Genomic DNA, 18202 nt, shown 5'->3' with positions numbered 1-18202 from the left:
TATGGGCTTAACATATTAATATGAACACCTCACGATATATAAATGCCGAATAATGCTTATCAACACTTTGACAGATTGCCATTAGTCTATGGATCGTCCGAATCGGTTTGACGTTTCATGCAATGACATTAATATGGACGAATCATCTAGAAAATAAAATGACACTCACTTTGTGTCGGGCCTGCCGGATGGCGAAATTCATATTTTAATATCGGTATCCTACGCTCAAATGAACATTCTGCTTGCAAGCGGTCTGGCGACACCGCTGGGTCTGCCCATACAAAATTTCTGACTGTCAGGTTTCGACTCCACCGTTATTATTGTGTTACAAAATGCCAATGTGCCTAGTTAAAAATTGTAAAAAAATCTACTAAACACTCCAAGAAAGATGGGATATCACTTTGCATGTGTTAGTATTATTTATAAAATGCCATTTTAAGATATTGATGAATGTTTATGCAATGCAATTGAATGACAGGAACCATTGGACAGTCAGTCGCCTGTGATTCGCTGCGCTCACTTGCGTCTAATCTCCGAGAAGTCGTAAGTAACCGAGAATCTGTTTCTAACGCAATGAGTCATGACACTAATACGCCATTACAATAAAGGTTATATTACTATAAATTCTCGAAGCTTGTATCGCATAATGGAAACGGATACGTCAATGGTCACGTGACATCTACCTATACATCTGTGAATGACTTTCATGCACAATTTCTCGTGCGCGCCGGGTATGAAGTGAGTCGTCCATTTAATATGTCATTGGTTTCATGTCAAACCATTTCTGATGGTCCGAGAACGGTTAGATTTTCAATGATACACTGAACCAAACGTCAAATCTCAAACCATTTCCGGTCAACTTTCTATTCATACAATTTGTATGTATATTGTCTATGGTTTAATTTGATTTGTTTCGTTCAGGTTGAAAGAAACGAACCTCGAGGTTCTATATATTTCATATTGAATAACTCACGCACTATATAAGAAATAGAAGAAAGAAAGAAGTATGCAGAATTGCGCACTAGCTATGCGAAAAGAGATTTCAATAAAAAAAATTAAATTCACGCAGTCAGGTTTCCATACAAATTTAAAAATTAAATATCACTCTGAATATAAGTGAAACAGCAAAACAAAATCGTGCATTAACGTTCACCACCAACGCACAAGTATTAACAATTTAATTTTTTTTTTTAAAATCCCCAAGTTAGTGACACAAGTACTAGCATTTAGCTGGGTCACCCAAATTGAAATTCGAATAACCCCCTTAATGTGCGTGCACAAACGAAAAAACGCGTGCACAAACGTGCAGTAGCGATGCACAAACGAACGCACTCAAAAAAAGTTGAAATTTCAACATTGGGTGACCCAACGTTTAGCTAGAACACGCAATTTGAAATTGGAATTTTTTGGTTATTATAGGTGCCCAAACGAAAAAAATCGTGCACTAACGATGCACAAACATACGCACCCAAAAAAAGTTGGAGTTTTAACATTGGGTGTTCAGGTAAATAGTCCTCTTGGCCCGCGTATGCGTACTGTATTTCGGTGATGAAAAGATGGCAGCACTCGGCACTGGCGGAAGGACATTATTAAAATATTTCATATGGCAACAATATTATCTACTCGATCGACTGTCAAAAAAACTGAAAATTATTTTGTTGTTATTCGCAAAAATAGATAAAGTCATCAAAAATGTCCGGATTTCTGTATGAATCCCTCTGCCAAAAGACGTGTAGGGCATGTCTCGCCATGTCAGACGACATGATATCCATTTTAGATACCAAAACGAGCTACAATATGACCATTAAAGATATCATAATGAGTGTTACAGATGTACATGTCAGTAAATACTTTTTTTCCTATTTTGTATGCTTAAAAATAATATCTATAATAATATGTTAGATTAGTTTCTACAGTAACCAGGTTAGGTCCAGTGATATTTAGGTTTCAATCAAAATATTTTGATTCTATTAACGGTGGCCGCGCGGCTTAAGCGTTGGACTATAACGCCGTGGGTCCCAGGTTCGAATCCTGGGTCTGGCAAGTACACATATTGTTTTTCAATTTGTGTGTGTGTCAGGGTATGGACCTAATAGGTTGAGCAAGTGGCTGACATCCATTTATCGTAAAAAAACAAAGTCTATCAATACGAACCTCTACTCTGTGGAGGCCCATATGATCCTATTAGGATCGGACATGGTCGAAAGAAAGAAATTAAATAAAAATAAGAAAAGACTTATCCATAAGATTTTTGACCAACTAATGAAATTACGTTCACCGATGATGATTATGTACTAATTTTTGCTCTCATTACCTATTGTAGATATCGGAGAAAGACGGCCTGACGGTGTTTGTGTGCAGCAAATGCATGATGGATGCCCAAGGTGCGTACGACTTCAAGATACGCTGTGAGACCTCAGATGCCGTACTCCGGACAAAGGCCGAGGTTGAATTCTTCTATTCATTTATTTTTTTACAATATTGGAGAATAACAAATTAAGACCCAAGATATTCAACTAGATACTATAATAGAGGACCACTTCAACCTTTTTGTATTACAAGACTTATGGTAAATCCATTTTTTTATTGTGTTTGAATTAATAAGCATATGTGCATAGAAAAATGAATATTCTGTAGCCATTTTACATCATTGAAAGGCGTCCTGCCCTTATTACCATTTATTTTTCACTCCTAAGCAATCGTTTAAAAATTGGAAAATACTTTTTTGCAATTCATTTTCTTTTGCATTTAACTACAGCATTGCTAGATGTTTTTGTCTCAGTGCGACCCTGGGAAATAAATCTCAGAGTGTTAACGTACTCAGTAACGGAAATCCTTATCGATGGCCTCCGATCCTGTGGTCCAATGGAAGGTGATTTTCAATAATAAGATTTGGCAGGTATTAATCTTCTGTTGGTTTATTAGTCAACTATCAGACTATATAATATAATATGTCATAAAGGGAAAATATGGCCGAAGAAAAAAAGAGATAGATCCGCAGTGAAACAACTTGGAGGGTAGAGCCAAGTTACGTTTAATTGTAGTGAAATTTAAACGATCCGAGTTGAATGTTATTACAATCATTAACAATGTTATAAATATGAAATATGTAGTTCTCAGAATCGTGGAAATGGCAAGGACGTTTAACAAGAATTGACACATAATAAACACTTTATTTATTTAAAATCTAATAAATAATATTCAAATAAAACTTTTTGTGTCATTAAAATTTTCTGATTCGCTTTACTTTTTAAAATAAATGACAAATAGTCGGTCCTGTTTTCGAAATTGGCCAAAACGACTGTCACGCCACAGTGAATTTTTGAACTTAATAATAGTTTTGCAGGTATATATTGTATGAAAGAAATGGGTAAAATAATACATATGATTGATTAACCCACGTACTTTTTTTAATATCAGAAAAATAAATATTTTAAAGCCATTTTAGTTTGAGTATACATCAGCCAATTTTGAATGATTTTTTCTCACAAAATAATATATACTGCACAATAAAAATATTTTTTTATTATAATATAACATTCAAGTAATACTATAAATAATAATTAACAATGAAAAAATAAATAAAACCCTATAAATTCGGTACAATTAGTGACGCTATATTACCAAAACACGTCGTACGTTTTCATGTATTTATCCTATTTTCAGACAATTTAGAAATATAATTATTTTGCAAAATTAACAAAAAGAGACCATTTGATAGATTAATCCATATAGTTTTTCTAATTTCTCATTTCTAACCTTAGTAGGCTTCTGAATTTCAACGGGTGATGAAACAGTATTTTAACTCATAGAAAAATGACCTTTACTCGCATTGCAGTAACAATCAAATTGGCAAGACCACATGACGTAGACCAGGTGTTATAATTTGTGTTGACAAATCAAACATCATAAAATACCACTGAATGTCAAACTGAGAAAAATGTAGTTATATTATATTATTTATTATCTTGTAATACAAATGGTTGCAGCATGTGAGATATTGTAAGATAATTGAATCTTATAACCACGATGGCTACGAAGAAGTCCTAAAGGTATTCGTTCGGTGCAACATTTATAAAAAAAAATATTTTGGACTTGAGCAGTTTAGATAAAATATAGGTGGACTTTAATTATTTTGATAAATACCTACTTGGTTGGGCTTTAAGCGATTTGAAAAACTTTGCATGTACTTAATACAGTTTTTATGTACCTGGGTCGCCATGTTTTGTTATTTTCAAAGGGACGTATCCAGGAGTATGTTTATTGGCATTATCAATAGAAACAAAATAATATTATTGTTCAAGGTCTATTTATTATCGATCTTAAGTGGTTTATGTCACAAATAGTAAATTTGTAGAAAATTTAAAGTAAAATACGTTTTCGAATGCTGTCATAGTAATGGCCACTGAAACATGTGTCATAATTTTCCTAATCGTCAAAATAATAATAAAATAAGTGTTTTGGGGCACAAAATCACGTATATGTTTTATGATGTATGTATTTTTCAGATGGTTTGTGGTAAAATCTTTTTTTTTCATACTGCCACAATTCAACTATTCATAATTAATTGTTTGTTAAATTTTTCATTGTGCACTTTGACTTAATAGGTAGGTGATAAAGTTTTTACCTTACTTTATTGTATTAATTTATTGTTAAGTGAGAATTAGCTGCTTTCGTTGTCAGTGTATATTTGATGAGTGCGCATCCTGACGATGTCGAAAGGCGAAACCAGGATCGCATAAAACGACTCAAATGAAATAGTACAAAACTTTTAGAATTTAATATATTTAATGCCGAGTTGAATTGAATGGAATCACCTTAGGCATTTATTAGTAATTATTTAACTCAAGTAAAACATATATTGAGGTAAGAACCTATTTCATTGAATAATAAAAACAATATTTCTCTTCACATCACAAGTGACAAGATTTATATGAATTGTGTATTGCCTGAACTCGTTGATCCTAGACTAACACGGTCGATGGATATAAGAAACCCTCAATATAATAATTATCACGTTAACAATTAATATCTATCAATATAATAATATCAATTATCAATTAATAGCTATCAATAGAAAAGAAAATAAAATTATAAAAAAAACAATTTATAATAGTTATTCTAATACATTGCATACCGTTAAACCTATACACTAATTAAGGAACCAATTATTAATTTTCTATACACTAATGTTCCGAAATCCTCCGCGGCGACCAAAACGTACTGCCGTCAAATACACGCTATTATAATAATTGTTTCTTAAATCATAATTGTTGTGTACTAAATTTAAAAAAAAACGTTCCTCTACAAATATTCATTGAATTGCTTTCTTTTATGAGTCATTTTTTTATAATTTAATAAAAACGCAATAATAACAGAAATCTTTCATGCCATCTTGTGAATGTTTTAAACTTATAATTTGTAATGTTAGCTTATGAAAATGAATAAAATTATATTTGTTTACACTTTCGTGTTTTTTAGTATTAGATTTTTTTTTGAAAAATATTTGCACTGAATTTGAACCTACAATATGATAGGTTCAAGAAAAGGTGTCACTTCACAAATTCAGCATATCAATAATATGAGGTTCTTATTTAGAGGTCTACTATTTTTATTCTTATAATTTATTCTACCGACTACAAAAATGTTTATAAAATTTGTTAGGAAAAAAATATTATTAATTCAACACTTTTAAAACCTCTGATTTCGTATCTACTATGGGAGACACTGAGTTTTGTTTTTTTACTTTGATATGCTCTTCGAGTATTGTTATTTTTTATGGCGCTTATGTCAAATTTGATTCTTGTGAATAAACCCATATGCCTTAAGTACTTAACTTATAAAAGCGAAACTTTCCTATTCGAAATAGACAAATGGTAGCCGCGATTGTTTCTACACTTCCGATGTTTGAGGGCCAAAAGATTGGATGTAATATTCTATGGATAGGTAACTATTTTAGATCTTGTGGCTTATTGGCACAATCTGACGTATCATCAACGAATTCAGCCAAACTGTCGAGCGGACTTGTAGAGTCTATTAAAAATTTGCGAGATGGAGGTGTGTCAGACATTCTTGAATATGCAAAGAAAGTTGCAATACGTATTGGTATTGAGGTAGGATTTCCTAATAAACTACAACGGAAAGTACCAGGTATGGTTTCTGAAATGGCTGAAGACGAAGGCCATCTCGTTACACCTGAAAGTAGCTTCAGTAAAGATTTTTGTTCTGTATATGACAGCATTTTATCACAAATAAAATCTCGATTTGAAAAGCTGAATGAAGTGTCTGTTAACTTTAATTTGTTTTGTTGACTGGTTCCTCGCTGAAACTTTTAACGACAATTAACGAACAATTACGAACACGTGCATTGAATCTGGCCAACATAATATATTAACATGATTTGAATAAAACTGAATTTGCAAGCGAAATAGCGAGCTTCAAAAAAATATCAATTCTCTTCTGTCAGACTTAGCCACCGCAATCCAAATAGATTTTTTGTAATTAATCCATACATAGTGCATACTGTCTTCTAGATGCTTACCCAAATTGTGAAATCGCTCTTCGGATTTCTCCCACCATACCAGTTACTGAGGCTTCATGTGAACGAAGTTTTAGCTAAATAAAAATTATCTCCGCTCCTCTATTGGGCGAGAATGTTTATATGGCTTAACAATCTCCATAGAGAATGCAATAACCGAAACACTGAGCTATGAGAGTATCATTAATAAATTTGCTTCATGTTAAGCGCAAAAAGTTAAATTTTATTATGAACATAATTAATTCTACATATTTAGTTGAAATGATTCAAATGAATAAATAAATAATTATAATTATGAATCGCTTTTTGTTATAAAGTTTTTAACAAAAACCACTGACCAGACCAGTCATATCGACCTTGACTGTGTTGTGTCTCAGGGCCGTAGTAAGGTCTTGATTAATTGTCATTTTCAGAAATTATGTTTTTAACTACACCCTCGCCCTCGCCCTGGGTGCCAAAACACCTTGCTACGTCCAATGACATTAATATGGACGAATCATCTAGAAAATAAAATGACACTCACTTTGTGTCGGGTCTGCCGGATGGCTAAATTCATATTTTAATATCGATATCCTACGCTCAAATGAACATTCTGCTTGCAAGCGGTCTGGCGACACCGCTGGGTCGGCCCATACAAAATTTCTGACTGTCAGGTTTCGACTCCACCGTTATTATTGTGTTACAAAATGCCAATGTGCCTATTTAAAAATTGTAAAAAAACCTACTAAACACTCCAAGAAAGATGGGATATCACTTTGCATGTGTTAGTATTATTTATTATTTATAAAATGCCATTTTAAGATATTGATGAATGTTTATCCAATGCAATTGAATGACAGGAACCATTGGACAGTCAGTCGCCTGTGATTCGTGGGCTCACTTGCGTCTAATCTCCGAGAAGTCGTAAGTAACCGAGAATCTGTTTCTAACGCAATGAGTCATGACACTAATACGCCATTACAATAAAGGTTATATTACTATAAATTCTCGAAGCTTGTATCGCATAATACGTCAATACGGATACGTCAATGGTCACGTGACATCTACCTATACATCTGTGAATGACTTTCATGCACAATTTCTCGTGCGCGCCGGGTATGAAGTGAGTCGTCCATTTAATATGTCATTGGCTACGTCCCCGTGTATACATACAATATTGATTACATTGCAATCGTTAAACTTATACCTATCGAATATTCTTTACAATAATTACATAATTATTGTCCCGGAGTGGTGATATTAAGGGAATTAAACAAAAGACAATTTACTGTCATCGGGGAGATGTGAGATCATAGTGAGGGGAGTTGTGAATACATAACAAGAGCACAAAACGAATCTGCAATCAGCTAATCTAATCATTAGCCCTCGTAACCTTTTTCAGCCTCACTTTGAAATATAAAAGCTCCTTCAACACTACATTGAAGAGAATAATAATTAGATATACCGCTGAAGGCCTCTCCTCTGAAAGCTCTCGCTCGCTAGTTTACGTCACCGTACTCCATTAGTTTTAAGGTTATGCTCAGTGCCCCCTGGGTACTATTATATGTGCAACATGTCTGGTCCGTCGCCGTCATCAGTTTAGCTTTAGATATGTTGCAGTATTTCAAATCGAACAAATCCAAGTGAATGGTCAGAAACCGTCAGACTTTTGCGGGAACGTGATTTCCGACAACTAATTAGTGTTTTTTTTTTTACCATGTCCGATCCTAATAGGATCATATGGGCCTCCACAGAGTAGAGGTTTGTATTAACAGATTTTGTTTTTTTACGAGAAATGGATGCCAGCCACTTGCTCAACCTATTAGTTCCATACCCTGACAGACACAAATTGAAAAACAATATGTGTACTTGCCAGACCCAGGATTCGAACCTGGGATCCACGGCGTTGATAGTCCAACGCTTAAGCCTGGCGGCCACCGTGGATGTGTTGTGTGGTTAGTGTTACCGGTATCTAAACTTAATTCAATAATTTATTTGTGCCTAAAACAGCAACACATTTATTGAAATGTCAACTTGTCATGAAATTCCAACCTGCTATAGTTCCTGGTCTACAACAAATTTAATTGTCGTGTTTTTAATGTACAAAATATAAATCATGCTTCATGAATACCCGCTCAGTTGATTTCGAAAGATTTATATGACAAAGGATTTAAAAATTACTTTTGCCCGAAGCTTTTCCAAATCGCCCGCTCGTTTGATTGTTTTTATGTCGACATGATGTGACTTAAACGACAATTGAATATAAATTATTGATAAAATCGATAGGTAGTATTCAAAATTAGTTAGATAATATAAAACATGATCGTTTCCAGTCAGTTTAATACATAGTTTGTAGTTTACAATCCATTCCAAGATGAGAATAAAATGAAAATAAACTGTCAGTCTCAGACCAGCGGTGGCTTTTCTAACATCATGCACGTGTGCTCCACTCCTGCCATTTTCTAAAACATCACTCAATGTGCATCATTGTTATTCATAAGTCATCACTCGCTTATCGCAATTTAATCCATGTTAATTTTCACAAACAGCATATACCCACAAATGACTAAACAGTCTTCAAAATATGAGAGCTCACATCCCGTGCGCACAAACATGGATCTTAGTTTGTCATACATACAATATTGAATAATTAAATACAATGCAAAATCGTTTGGCGCATTAACACAAAAAATATTATGGGTAAAATAGTTGGCGCACAAACTCTTCTATTGCAGAGCTCGCGTTCAGTAAATTCAACACAGTAAAATCCACATTACAAACGAAATAACGCCGTATGTGACATTTAGAAGGATTGATAAAAAAATAGTTTTATTTTAATATCATATAAATTCATTAGAAATATACTGATATTGAATAAAAATTTATTATTAACATTTGTATTATGGATACGATCCGGTTATGTGCCAAAGCAAACTAGTTCGCGGATATGGCCCGGTGTACAGTGCCGGCCATACAAAAAACGCGGACTTATTCGCCTGTCTTTGAAGACAGAATGCCAGTCATCTCGAGCGTTTGTTTTGAATAATTTAAAATTCGGAAGAATACTGGTCCAATAATGAGACATTTAGCATATGATTGGTAAAGTGTTTATGATAAACTTTCAACATATTTAAAAAAAAAAAAAAATATTAACGTTTATTTTTGCTCAAAAATTTGCGGCCTCTCACTGCCGCCATACAAATCCTCCCAGCACTATATTTGCAAATATTTTAATAGAATTTATCAAAAAATTACACGTTAGCTACTATGTTTTTCAGCCAAGTAATTGTATTATAACACGATGTCACATGTATAATGATTCTAACTGGATGAGAAAATTTTATTGCATTTTGTAGAGGGAAGGACTATTAAATAATAAAATAATGAATGATGAAAAAGTCGAGACGAGTGTCGAAAAAAACATAAGTATTCAAAATAATCGATTCGATAATAATTATACATTTTTTGAATATCATCATAATAGATATTAAAAGTGGAATAATTACTACAAAAAAAATTGCATTTTATTAAATTAAAACAACAGAAATACAATTAGTGCGAAGAAAAAGAAAGTAGGTACAGTTATGTAGAAAGCAACACTGATTACTATTATACTGCCAGTCACTTTGATTTTTGCCAACTGGAGATTCATACAGGAGTTAAATGTATTTATTCAGTTCAGGGTGTTCAACTCTTCGATTGCTCACATTGTTCCAGATCCAGACGTTTGTGCAGCTTTGATAATTGGCCTTTTCATATTTTGATCATTATATAGTTTGGCTTCCACGTTCCATAGTTCAAGATGTAAATAAACCTCGTTAATAAGCTTCAATACCCTGTGGTTTGTTCATTTATTCATTGTACGTACTGTGAATTGACGATTAGTAATAACACCATAATAATATTAATATTAATAACGACACAGCAAAAAATTATAATACTGTATTGTCAAATCTGCTGTCACTACAATGTTTTTATTGTTGCTAGGGTTAAGTCAAACAGAGACGCATACATGGAGCAGAGCGAGAATGAAATAGATTTATCTAGCAATTATTGCCGTATTTTCGATTGCGTTCGATATTACATATATCGACCAATCATGTTGCCAGAGAGCACGGGCAATGATGTAAAGTTTCGGCAACGTAGACTACTATTGTCGTGTTTTGGGGAACTATTAACGGCGACACAATTGCCGTAAAAAATCCCTTTAGAAAAGTATTAAAAACAAATTCCACAACAAAAATGTCATTCAGAGGAATTTAATGTATTACATATTAAAAAAGAAAGCAACAACACGTTTTTGAAAATAATTAATTGTAAGCTGTTTTAACCTGAGATAAGTATGGACCTGTAACCTATGGAAACAATCTATAAATTAACATAATACCTATAATCCTATTATTTCATCCAATAAAATGTGAAATTAAAAAAATATAGTTTATATCTCAGAATTAACTGTGTTGGTTAGCAGTAATGATATTACAATTGAAACATGATTTATGGAAATTGAAATTATTAACAAATCATCACTTCACTTTGATAGTGATACAACTAAAAAAATGAAAATAACAGGAGATGCATTTAAAAAACACCAATTGACTAATATTCTAAAATTGTATTTCCAAAAGCCGTTCTCCGGTAGGAATCCAATGTATGTGGAAATATGCCATTTTACTCTATACTAGGGATTGCAATACCGAATGAAAATACCAATACCAGTATTTCAGTATATCCAATTGAATACCGGTATTCGTGAACAATATAAAAAAACAGTCTGATAAATATAGATATAAAAATCTCTTTAAAATATTACTTAATATTTTATACAAAAATATCCAAACAACTACATTTATTATATTATGTAACTTTTAAAGTAGGTAAAGGTGAGATATAGTAGAGATGCCGATGTTTAAAAATACCTATATACTCATCAACAACATCTTCTTGGCTACGTGTTAAAACTGTGAACTAACATGCTCTTCCCATTTTTAACCGCATTTCCATTATAAACTAACAAGCTCCTCCCATTTAGTCGACAACAGCGCCTTCCTTTACGTAGCCAAGAAGATGTTATTGACGAGTAGTATGCAGTTGAACTGTTGGCAATCTCTTCTTCGAATGATCTTTCAATGAATTTATTTTATGAAGTGTTCTCACTGGTAATTCCGCCTATTGTTTTATTGCACTTTTTACATTTGGCGACTTCTTTACTTGTAAGAAGTAACACTGAACACAATATTGCTCACTTTTTTCGTATTTAAGCACAGTTTCAGATACAGCTAAAAATAGACCTGACAAGTCTGGCACCCGCGGGCGACTGGTGAAAATATTTGGATAAATTAAAACTAGGGAAGAGGGTACCTGCATATAAATTAAATATATTTCGCAAATCTGCACGGGTTCTTACTGGTCACCGAAGTCAAAGGTCAACGGAAATAAACTAAACACGCTAACCCGACAAAAAATTACAGTCCTGTTAAACCTTTTATATCGATCGATATAAAAGACGAAGAAAATCGACATTTTATATCCACTTTCAATACCGAATATATCGGTATTGTCTGATTTTTAAAACCAATATTTCGGTATCGAAAAATACCGGGACACCAGTTTTGAAATACCAGTATTGCAATCCTTACTCTATACCAGTGGTTTCCAAACTTTATGTTAATACGCCTCCCTTTTGAAAAAATCTATTCTTGGCAAGGGGGGAGGCCCCTTTATTTCATTAAATAATACAACACCTTTTTAAATGGCCAAAAATGTACTAAGTACTTAATACAACAATGAAAAAAACTTAATTGTAAAAATAAACAAGATTTTACTACTTTTATTATATTCATTTTTAAATTAATTTGTTTTTCATGCGATGGATGTGCTTGTTTATTAGCACAAAGTGCTCTTTTTCTACTAAACGGGGTCGATATTTGGATTCCATTGCAGCTAATGCAGAAAATCCCGTTTCGCATAAATACGATGTTACGAATGGTGGCAGTACTTTACTTTCAATGAATTATCGCATGATAATTCTATCATTTTTTTTCCTTTTCAATATAGTACTAGTCAATTCAAATTCATCATCGTTCATTGACAAATGGATTCTGTCATAGGCCCCACATCCTATCGCTGAGGTTAAGGGCAGTGTGCTGCTCTAAAGTAGTGTTTCCTAAATTATACAGGGGAGTACCTATAGCAATTATTATATAGGTGTCACATCAAATTACAACGTACAACCACGTATTTAAAATATTTAATGCCCTTGAAACAAAGTAGCACCGCAGGCGACTTTTTTTAACTATTAGAGTAAATTTGTGATGTCTGTTATGCCCGGACCCCCAGGTTGTTTATAAACTATGCATTTGCAAACTGGAAACCTGTGGCTACATTTGTGTTAAACTTTTTGCACCTCCCTTTGCAACACTTTGCGCCTCCCAGTTTGGAAATCGCTGCTCTATACTATAAAAGTACTCCACCTAATTTTGTATAGTAGTAGCTATACATTTTAAATGACAATATTGATTATAGGTACCTACTCACCTACATAGTTGCCTTCATATTTTTGTCATTTACTATCTAAGTCTGTCTAAGTCTGCGAAGAATGTGCACAACTCGGTGGGTGGGTGTCGGTCATTGTTTAGTTTATTTAGGCAAGCCAAAGAATTGGTATCTCATATTATTTTCTACAAAATTTCTGCATGCAGAGGTTCTAATTACTTAAAACAGACTTATTATCAAATCTGCGTCCTTCATTGCAGAAATTTCATCGGTGGAACTATAATATAACTTCAAATATCTTCTTCTTTTACAGTGCCTAGAGCCACAGCCGGATTCTGATCCATCGGAATGTGCCGATGCGCCGAAAAAACAAGTCAAAAGGAAGCGAAAAAGCGCCAGAAATCAGAAAAGAAACAAAAGTCTTGCTTTGAACGAAATTTCTGATGCAACTTTGCCGGAAACCAATAACCAAACTGACGAACTGGTCATAGACAATGCCGCGTTGCCAAATTATGTTTGTAATATTTGTCAATTTGTCTGTATTGACGATAGCGAGCTAAACAACCATCGACAAAAAGAACATGACGGTAAGAACAGTGTTCTGTTATCGTGTGATGATTGTAAATCTATGTTTGAGACCTCCAGTCGATTGGATGCTCACCGACAAGTGAACAAAAAACGTCAAAACAACTGCCCGATACGTAAGTGTAAGCTTAAATTCGTATCGATTTGTGAATTACACAAACATAAGAATATAAAGCACGCAGAAACAGCACGCAAATGCAAATCGAAAGAGAAAAAAGCTCCCAAAATTAAAGTCATACGTTGTAAAAAGTGTCCGAAGTTTACTTGTTCGATTGCCGAAGATCTTGATGCGCACAATGCAGAATGTCACCCGAAGAAGATGTTCTCATGCGAAGTGTGCACATACAAGACACACGGGATAATGGCTCTACGTGACCACAAAGCGATGCACGCCAAGATATTCGCATGCGACGTCTGCGGGTACAGGACTCGGACAAAGGGAGCACTCTCAAAACACAGGGCTGTCCACTCAGAGAAGAAGCCGCCGTCTTGTTTACTGTGCAAGGATAAAGCGGCACATGCGGTGAACGACGTCGCCCGGCCGTGTCAGTTCAGCAATCCTGCCCCCGCCCCGCCCGAGTTTCAGACAGCCGTATTCAATGTACACGAACCATACCACGCGGCGTTCTGGCCGCACGTTTGAATTGCGTGATCGTCACTGTAGAGTGTAGACTAGGCAGTGTACCAGTTTGATACTGTAAAAAATTTGAGCCTATTTTAATAGTTCAAATAATAACATCCATCTGAACTTGTACCTCACTAAAGTGAAGTATCTCCCTATCCGAAGCAATGTGCTTGAACATGGCCATTTCGTTGATATTGACAGGGTGATTAACAGAAAATCACGTGATCATCACTGTACATGACAGTCAATTTGCCATTCCACAAACTAATGTTGCTGTATGTACTTACCTACAAGGTTCTATGATGAAACAGACCACAGAAAAGATGTTAAATCCATATTTTCACTGTGTAGTTTGGAAAGGTGCATGCCGGGCATATCGGCAAAGATAAGAAAACTGGAATAGTGGATGTCATGAAGTACACTGACACAGTTGGCGGGTCTAATCATAGGAGGTCGTGGTTAGACGAATCCAATGCTATCCAAGAACTATCGGAACATAGGACAATGACTCAGTCTAACCGCATCGCTTGCCATTGCTAGCTATTGCCATTGCATAAGCTATTATACTTGCTTTTCCCTCCACCACCCGCCACGTCTCCACACCCGTTATGCAGGCGTATACCGTGGCGTAACGAACGATAGGCGCTGTTCAAATTTGTGCCGAAAGTGTCCCAGAAGCAACTTCCCAAGACCTTGGTTGGCGTGCACGAGAGTGTGCGTGATCCCTACTTCCATATAATGTATTACGGTCAATTCTCGATGAGAAAAGACCTTCTCGCTTGCCGTATAATGCCGCAAACTTTTTAAAAGCTGAGAAATTTTCCCTCGTAGATACCAAGTCGCAATGGCCGACCGGTCCAACTGAGGGTCGGACCGACTTGAGAAGCTCTTCCCTTTCAACCGACATATGGGGACACTCCCAGAGGATGTGATCGGCATCCTGCAATTCGCCACATAAGCAAGTCGGAGATTCTATTAGGCCAAGCTGACAGAGCTTGGAGGCAAAACCACCGTGTCCGGTTAAGAACTGAGAAGTCCAATTTTCTGGAGTCATTCTGGTTATCTCCATGCGCCATTTTATATTAGGAAAAAACAAATGCGTTTGTCTGCCCTTGGAAGAAGTGGTCCATCGCCCCTGCCACGCACGCAACGCCGTGTCATACACCAGGTCGCGTACATTAAGTTTTCGAGCGCACCGGCTCATGGATCCAAGTCCTAAAGGCGGCGATATAAAGATACCGCCAATCTCCGCCCCCAGACCCCCGAGCAAGGCGGTCGTGGCACCACGGATTTGAATGTGCAGGTCTAACGGAAGCACTCCAGCAAGGACAGGCAACGCGTCGGTAGAAGTCGTCTTATAAGCCTTAGTGAGGGCAAGTAATGCTGAGCATTGACCGCTGAGAAGAGTTTTTCGGATGGACAATAACTTACATCTATGATACCACGTGCTGGTGGCATATCCGGCGATACTCATAAAGATTGCATCATAAGCTATTTTAAGAGGTCTGAACTTAAGACCCCAATTATTTCCAGTAAGCCAAGAGACCCAATGGTAAGCTGCTTTGGCTTTAGCCACCGATGCTTTGGCGTGGTGCAGAAATGATAATTTGTCATCCAGTAAAATGCCTAGATATGTAACCTTATCTTTGACTTTAACTAAAGTACTACCCATACGGATGGTGGGCGACCTTGAAGTGAGGTTGGTTGCTACCTTAAGAAGGATGGATTCTGTTTTATGCGGAGCAAAAGTGAGTTTGTTAGTAAAACCCCAGGTCATAATGGTTTCCAAAGCCTCGTTAGCAGCTAGCTCAAGACCATTGCGGCTGTTCGCACTCACAAGAAGAAGCGCGTCATCCGCATAGGCAATAATACTGCAGTCGTTTGGAAGCGGGATCGACAGAAGGTCATCAAAAAGGATATTCCATAGAAGGGGTCCAAGAACTGATCCCTGGGGACACCCCATTGTGGATTTCCTAGATATTATTGTATTGCCGGTATCATATAATATAGATCTGTCGCTGAAATAATTTTGGATTAGTACATATATGTCTCTGGGAACGCGTTTTAATCAAAGTTTACACAATATTAATGGCCAGGAGGCACTGTCGAAAGCACCCGCTATGTCTAAAAGAATGCCTAGTACGTATTTACTTGTTGCTGTTTCAGTGTAGTTGATAACTTTTCGAATCGCATCCTCAGTGGATTTACCCGGCCTGAAGCCAAATTGGTTCGGGGAGAGTGGTGCAGTCTCTGCGAGTCTCAAGTCGTGTGCACATGAGACGCTCTAGCACCTTGCTGAATGTAGGCAAGAGTGTCAGAGGGCGGTAGGCCTTAGGGTCAGAGGGAGGGCGGCTGCCAGCTTTAGGGATTATCCTAAGTATTCCTTTTTTCCAGCAATCCGGAAAAATACCACTGGAAAAGCATTCGGAGAAAAGAGACGTTATTTCTGGCGCTGCAACAGCCCAAACATGCTTGGCCATCAAATTGTCAATACAATCATAGCCAGGTGCTTTCCCAGCCTGAAGGCTTTGAAAAATGCCACCGATTTCATGCTCGGATGGCAATGGCGAAGAGGTGACTTGGTATGGGAGCGCTGCCACAATACGGGCCTGGTGAAGGATCGTATCATCCGTGGAAGGATCATCCTGTGGTATGAGGGCATCAAGTAGAATCGTGGCTGTTTCAAGCTGCGTACTGGTGAATCCACGACCTAGAGGTCGCTCAATGCCACTGACGATCTTGGTTGGGCGAAGTCCAATCTTAATCGCGCGATACGGTGGACCCCAGGGGTCCGAGCCACCCTCAGTAGTGACAAAGTCGCGCCAGTGATCCTTTTTTGCTTGGAGAATGGCGTCCTTGTATTTACGTCTGGTACATCTGTGTGCTGAAGCTAGCAGTTCAGTGGTGTGCGGTGGTAGTCTGGAGCGGTGCGCAGATTGGAGTGACCGCCTAGCTTTTTTGTTGAGTGCTCGGAGATCATAGATGTGTTCTGTCCACCAGGCTATTATACTACAGCATTCGAGGGATGCTAAGAATCCCACTGGTTTGATGAAATATGCAAGTTTGGCAAAAACATGTTAAAAGGCCTTCATCCGGCCGTGTAGTTATGTACTTACTAGTGATATTAGGTAATGTATTATGTAGCCAATATTCGATATATTATATACATATAATTAGGCTATTTAAATAAATAAAATTTATTTGTTATGTTATTTTTCTTTGACCATATCTGATCCTCAGGTGGATTGTTAACTTATGGCCTTATGAACTTCCACGGTTCTTTACGAGACTCACTTGCCGACGCTATTTGTCCACCTTTCGAGATGCTGGAATCCAATCAGCTTGAATCTGCTTGACTTCTCTGTTGAGTTGTGACTCCAATACTGATATGCCAAGGGGTTACATAATCCGCTCTCTTATAACCTCATTTCTGGAGTCACTACCGTAAACTGAAACACTGTCAGAACCCGAGCACTACGTATTTATCTTAAGACATTTTGGAAAACGCCCACATTTCTTATTTAAACGCTAGGTTGTTTATTTTTTGGTTGTTTCATTTTGTTTTGAACTTAGACCTGAACTTACTTCAATTTAAAGAGCCTCAATATTTCTAATACTTACAAATTAAGTTTTATTAAATTGAGCCAAAATCCATTCTTATGAAAAAACTATAACTATCCACACTACCTACTACAAAAAGTAATTCGCGTACCAAGTCAATGGGTGATTAGACTTTTTTTAGCATTATTTTAAAATTTTAGACCTATTTCTTAGATTAGGACGCCAAGTGACCTGCAAAGTCTAGCGAGGCAGCTGGCTCTGCTAGTAAGGTATTATTATTAGAATATATCGTCCATTCAATTCTAAATTATCCTAAACACCAAACCATAAAATGTGCAGGAGAGCGAAATTTAGAAATTACGAACCTATAATTCGAGTTTAATTCTGTAACATCGAAATATTAAAAAAACATTTTTTGT

At 36.2% G+C, this 18202-nt stretch overlaps 1 protein-coding gene across 1 annotated transcript; it reads left to right on the top strand.

Moving 5' to 3' along the window:
• The first annotated feature begins 1547 nt into the window (after positions 1–1547).
• LOC147064310 (uncharacterized) lies at positions 1548–17426 on the top strand. Its single transcript, XM_085958825.1, has 3 exons — positions 1548–1839; positions 2324–2446; positions 13326–17426. Exons 1-3 carry the CDS (start codon positions 1693–1695, stop codon positions 14238–14240), a joined length of 1185 nt encoding a protein of 394 aa, XP_085814951.1. The 5' UTR covers positions 1548–1692; the 3' UTR covers positions 14241–17426.
• The last annotated feature ends 776 nt before the right edge of the window (positions 17427–18202 follow it).

This window comes from Rhyacophila brunnea, unplaced genomic scaffold (genome assembly GCF_057557595.1).
Source record: "Rhyacophila brunnea isolate RB1 unplaced genomic scaffold, BYU_Rbru_1.0 scaffold_8, whole genome shotgun sequence".
In the NCBI taxonomy this organism is placed as follows: Eukaryota; Metazoa; Arthropoda; class Insecta; order Trichoptera; family Rhyacophilidae; genus Rhyacophila; species Rhyacophila brunnea.
This window is presented reverse-complemented; position numbering and strand designations above follow the sequence as displayed.

Excerpts from the sequence above, each read along its gene's own strand:
- LOC147064310 (XM_085958825.1), top strand. The coding sequence starts at position 1,693 with ATGTCCGGATTTCTGTATGAATCCCTCTGCCAAAAGACGTGTAGGGCA. Across the intron at positions 1,840-2,323 it reads TGAGTGTTACAGATGTACAT|ATATCGGAGAAAGACGGCCT; the intron begins GTCAGTAAATAC and ends TACCTATTGTAG. Across the intron at positions 2,447-13,325 it reads TACTCCGGACAAAGGCCGAG|TGCCTAGAGCCACAGCCGGA; the intron begins GTTGAATTCTTC and ends CTTCTTTTACAG.